Source organism: Metopolophium dirhodum, chromosome 1, assembly GCF_019925205.1.
Source record: "Metopolophium dirhodum isolate CAU chromosome 1, ASM1992520v1, whole genome shotgun sequence".
NCBI lineage: Eukaryota > Metazoa > Arthropoda > Insecta > Hemiptera > Aphididae > Metopolophium > Metopolophium dirhodum.
In genome coordinates, this window is record NC_083560.1 from 86,902,088 (window position 1) to 86,906,156 (window position 4,069).

Consider the following 4,069-nt stretch of genomic DNA (forward strand, 5'->3'; position numbering starts at 1 on the left):
CTAGCTGGCTTAATTGCAGCCTGAAATGTTTTTTTTCTTCGTGTTGGCGTTTCCTTAAAGCCGAAGCCTTTATAAGTTCCACCAATTGTCCTGCTGGAGTTGTATGTTGTTTTTGTTATTTAAAACGTTTTAACGTTTCTACTGGTTCGTTGCGTTTCTCAAGAATATCAACTTCGTTAAAAGCTGAATGGAAATCTGAAGTTTGGTCGGCTTGAGAATCTTGTTCGTTTTCTCTATTCAGTAGACTAAAAGATGCGAGATCTTCTGCTTCAGACTCTTCAGATAGATTTTCAGGTTCAGCAAATAAGTTAGACTCGTTCAAATTTCCTTGCGTTCTTCAAAAGAAAAATATAGATTATAATATAATATAATATATAATAACAAAAAAAATTTGTAATGTTGATGGAAATCTCAATATCAATACAGAAACCCTCCCTTAACGGACACCTCTAAATAACGGACAAAATTACGGCGGCCGAGAGTGTCCGGTATTTAGAGGTCTCACTGTACTTACTTTCTGCTTTCTAAAAAAGGTATGATAAATGACATTTGCTGTTCAAATTTCCAAGATGATTTCTTTTTGTAAGCTGAACCACTTTTTGATTCATCACGACGTCTGTTTCTTGCATTACAAAAAGATCTCCTTAAGTTTTCCCAACGCTAGATTTCCTGAATAGAAAATATAAAAATTATATTATTATTTATCAAACTATTTTAATTTATTTTCAATATTTTTATATTTAGATTCTAAAGTTAAAAATTATTTATATGAATCCTCTTTTTTCAGATTTTTAGCAACAGGAAATAGTTTTAGAAGTATTGGATTCAACTACAGGTTGGGATTCAGTACGGTTCGAGAAATTGTAAAAGAAGTCTGTGATGCAATATGGAATAGATTGGGACCAATCGTAATGCCACCACCAACAGAAGAAATGTGGAAAAATGTTGCAGCAAAATACAAAAAAATGTGGCATTTCCCAAATTGCATCGGTGCTATTGATGGCAAGCATATTAATATCCAATGCCCCATTAATGCCTGATCTACTTATTATAATTATAAAGGTAGTCATTCAGTTGTAATTTTAGCACTTGTTGATGCAGACTATAAGTTTATTGCAATTGATGTCGGTTTATATGGACGGAACAGTGATGGTGGAATTTTTTCTCAGTCAGTAATTGGTCAAAAGTTGAATAATAAGACACTCAATGTTCCAGAGCCATCCCCTTTAACAGAAAACGGAGATCCTCAGCCTTATGTCATTGTTGGAGACGAAGCATTTCCATTAAAGAGTTATTTGCTTCGCCCATACAGTAAAAACTATTTAGGGGATAATGAGCCCAATAAAATATTCAACTACCGATTGTCACGAGCAAGACGCGTTGTCGAGAACGCTTTTGGAATATTGGCCGCTCATTGGAGGTGTTTCCGTGGGCACTTAGAAGTACAACCAGAATTTGTAGATAAAAGTGTGCTTGCATCGTGCTGTCTGCATAACCAGTGTTTATTTCAGACCTTCTATCTGGGGGGGGGGGGGGAAATCGTAAATTTTCAAGGGGGTATAGGTATGTCTTAGAAGTAAATAATTAAGAGAAGTAAAAATATTATTTTAAGCTCAATTTATTGGTATCAGATTGATACTTAATAATTTAAGTTATTAAGGTATTATTTTTTTTCTAAGAATACATAAATTATTAATAATCTAATTTTGATTAATTATATGGAAAAAAAAATATAACACAATTAACACACATTTACTATACATACATTAAATATACATTATACTATATTATTAATAATACACCAATATGAGCTTAAGTCATATACATTTTAATATTTATTATGTTTATTAAATTAAACTAAACGAATCCGGCGCTGCTTTTGACGTGCATACAAATCAATTACCTCATTTACAGTATCTTCATCTAGTTCTGAGGGTCCTTCTGTGCTAATTTTCATGCAGGATTGCAAAGTTTCTTGTCCCATTCTATTTCTTATTTTGTTCATAATCCTATTCATTGTACTGAAAGAGCGCTCCGCAGTGGCCGTTGAAACTGGTACACACATTAAACATTCAGCAAGTTTTTTCAAATTTTTATACCCAAAATTTGCTTTATAAATTTATAACAATGGATTGTTTACGTTTTCATCTACCAAACTATTTGCAACATACTTAAATGAATTCAAGTCTATCCAAACATCGGCTGGTTCAAGACTAGGAAAATATAAACATATTTTCAATACATTTTCTTCAGTGATTGTAATTAAAGATTCAAATGATTCAAATAAAGCACTTAATTAAATTATTTCTAGTGATTTTTCATTAAAACGTAATTGCATTTGTTCTATCATTGTATCAACAAATTTTTTAGCTTCTTTTAGACTTTTTATTTTATTTTCATTTTCAACTATTTTTCGTGAATTACTAAAATTTTTTTGCGGCGGCCGTGTTAATTCGGAATTTTTTTTTCGCGTTTTTTTTTTTTCGGTATTTAACTTTTGCTATCGCTTCCGCCTTATCGTGATATTTGTATTTAACCAACATTTTGCGTTTTTTTTTCAAAATTTGAGTTCTACGCCTATTGAAGACGTCGGACCTCCCCGTTGATGACTTATTCGCGTTCCCCGTCAGATTTTGAGTACTTTTTTGCCCTCCGCGGCCGAGATGACGCGCTTTACGTCCGCCGCCGTTGCGCGCGTTTTTTGCCTTTTTTTAAAAATATTCGAGTTTTAGCCCTTTTCGAGGGGTCTGCCCTCCCAGTTTGCCCCTTATTCGCGATCCCCGCTAAATTTATAGGCAGCGCGCCACCGTACTTTCTCCTGTACGAGTCCCGGGGCACCAGTTTCCAACTCAGTAGGTAAGGCGTTAGTGCGGATGACCCGGTGTCGTGGTTTCGATGCCGGCCGCCGGGATTGAAGTTAATTTGTAGCGCTCGTGTAATAACGGACCTCTTTTTTCGCCTTTTATAATTCTGACTCCCCGTTTGACCGATTGACGTCGCGGTGAGCGCATGAAAATAAATAAATTAGACTTGAATATATGCGACGAAGAGCATTTTTTTCACGCGATTTTTCAAATATATGTATATAGATATACATATCATATACATCATGCTTAATGTTTATGTAGGTCGTATAGGTTCTTATTATCCTACACGTGTATCTGATAAAAGACACCAATATACTAAACACGTATATCGTATGGTAACTTAATAATATTATATCATGTACCTACATAATAAATATATAAACATAACGGTTACGATGTTTTCGTTGGGTCGGTACCGAATGTCTTGATACATAATAATTATTATAATAACTATTACTTCAAGTGTAGGTATACCTATTTGCGTTCAATTGTACACTAATGACGTAGGTAAATATAAGTACGTTAGGTTAGGTGGTTGTTTTTTCTTATTATTATTGTGTGCGTACATACCCACAATACAATAATAGGTAAGTGTTTATGCATGCGTGAGAAATATTAAAAGTGGACCATCAATATTATACAGTGCACAATACTACGCGCGATAATACAGTACGACCGTTATTATACGCAACATTATACGCTTGTAGTGGGGTGGAGTGGAGCCGTGGGGGGACAACTTTGGCGACGCGAAACGCGCCCGTGTCAACCTGCCTCATCTCGTGACCGGCGCTCTTGCAACGTACATCAAATCTCACCGAAAAGCCTAATACGTTGTATTATTTAATATTCAGTGCTTTTCTTTGAGTTTTGTTGTTCTGCATTGGGCGCTTTTCACAAACCGGTGAGTAAACTTTTATATCTACTACTACTATATTATACTATTTAGATAGATAAACTACAGGTGTATTCGTGGCGGCGCGTATCGCCAACGAACATATTTTCACCGCCTACGGACATCGTTCTCCGCTGCTCACGGCGCATTTCGAGTTTTTTTCGTACACTTTGAATACCTACAACGTTTATTAAACCGCATTCGTATTAGCTGAATACGTATTAGACGTGTAAGTCCGTTGGCCGTTTCGGCGCGTTGCCATTGCGGACACGTGTTTTACGTTTAATTCATAATATTGTGCTACTGCGAG

The 4,069-nt window shown here is 35.4% G+C and overlaps 1 protein-coding gene across 1 annotated transcript; it reads left to right on the forward strand.

Annotated features, from left to right (window-relative positions):
• Positions 1 to 569: 569 nt before the first annotated feature.
• Positions 570 to 2,050, forward strand: LOC132943422 (uncharacterized). Its single transcript, XM_061012414.1, has 4 exons — positions 570 to 582; positions 796 to 1,002; positions 1,063 to 1,467; positions 1,962 to 2,050. Exons 1-4 carry the CDS (start codon positions 570 to 572, stop codon positions 2,048 to 2,050), a joined length of 714 nt encoding a protein of 237 aa, XP_060868397.1.
• The last annotated feature ends 2,019 nt before the right edge of the window (positions 2,051 to 4,069 follow it).

What these genes read in the sequence shown, in the direction of transcription:
- LOC132943422 (XM_061012414.1), top strand. An exon ending in TTGCATCGGTGCTATTGATG is followed by an intron (nt 1,003 to 1,062) that starts GCAAGCATATTA and finishes ATAATTATAAAG; the next exon opens with GTAGTCATTCAGTTGTAATT. An exon ending in ACCAGAATTTGTAGATAAAA is followed by an intron (nt 1,468 to 1,961) that starts GTGTGCTTGCAT and finishes ATTTTCATGCAG; the next exon opens with GATTGCAAAGTTTCTTGTCC.